The following is a 609-nucleotide window of genomic DNA, read 5'->3' as shown; positions in this document are numbered from 1 at the left end:
CAGTACTTCCCGAACGCCTCCTCCTTGGGGATGTCGGGGTACAGGTACACCAGCGGGGACACCAGGATGTTGGTGGCATCCATGATTTTGTAGCCCATGATGATCTCCGCGAATGACATGTTGTTGAGCTGCTGCTTGGTGTAGGGCTCCACGGACTGGATCTGGGTCTTCCCTGTACAAGGAGACTCGTGTCACAGGGCAAGACCCCGCGTCCTCGGGCAAGGGCAGGGCCTTGAGCAAACACCCCGCGAGCAGCGGGGATAAGATGGGCCTGGGGCTGTGCTCAGCCTCGCCAGGCACCCAGTGGACCAGGGCCAGGGCAGGGACCTGCCCGGTGGCTTCAGCGCCGCGGGACACGGTGCCACATGGGCAGCACCCGGGAGGCAGAGACCAGCAAAGGGCACCAGGCTCAAAGCCTTAACCTGGGGAGGGGGCTTGGCAGGACAGGGACAAAAAGACCCATGTCTTATCAGGGGACAGCACCATGGTCCAAGCCCCCTTCGGAGCCAGGAACGCCGGCGGAGCAAGGCACCGCACGCAGGATGGTGACGGGGAGAGCAACGCACCACTGATGTCCTTCTCCACCCACGTGAAGGTGATGCCGCCCTC

At 63.2% G+C, this 609-nt stretch overlaps 1 protein-coding gene across 1 annotated transcript in view; it reads right to left on the bottom strand.

Moving 5' to 3' along the window:
- Positions 1–6: 6 nt before the first annotated feature.
- The window catches only part of STAT3 (signal transducer and activator of transcription 3 (acute-phase response factor)), a gene marked incomplete at both ends in the record, with an annotated part of 5,962 nt that continues 5,359 nt past the window's right edge, over positions 7–609 (bottom strand). The window contains 2 exon segments of the mRNA XM_010077710.1: positions 7–172; positions 567–609. The exon segment at positions 567–609 is cut by the window's right edge and continues 1 nt beyond it. Coding sequence (XP_010076012.1) covers positions 7–172; positions 567–609 — 209 coding nt within the window.

Source organism: Pterocles gutturalis, unplaced genomic scaffold (genome assembly GCF_000699245.1).
Source record: "Pterocles gutturalis isolate BGI_N339 unplaced genomic scaffold, ASM69924v1 scaffold8213, whole genome shotgun sequence".
Classification (NCBI taxonomy): domain Eukaryota; kingdom Metazoa; phylum Chordata; class Aves; order Pterocliformes; family Pteroclidae; genus Pterocles; species Pterocles gutturalis.
Note: the sequence above shows the minus strand (reverse complement) of the source record. Positions and strands in the feature narration are given on the sequence as shown.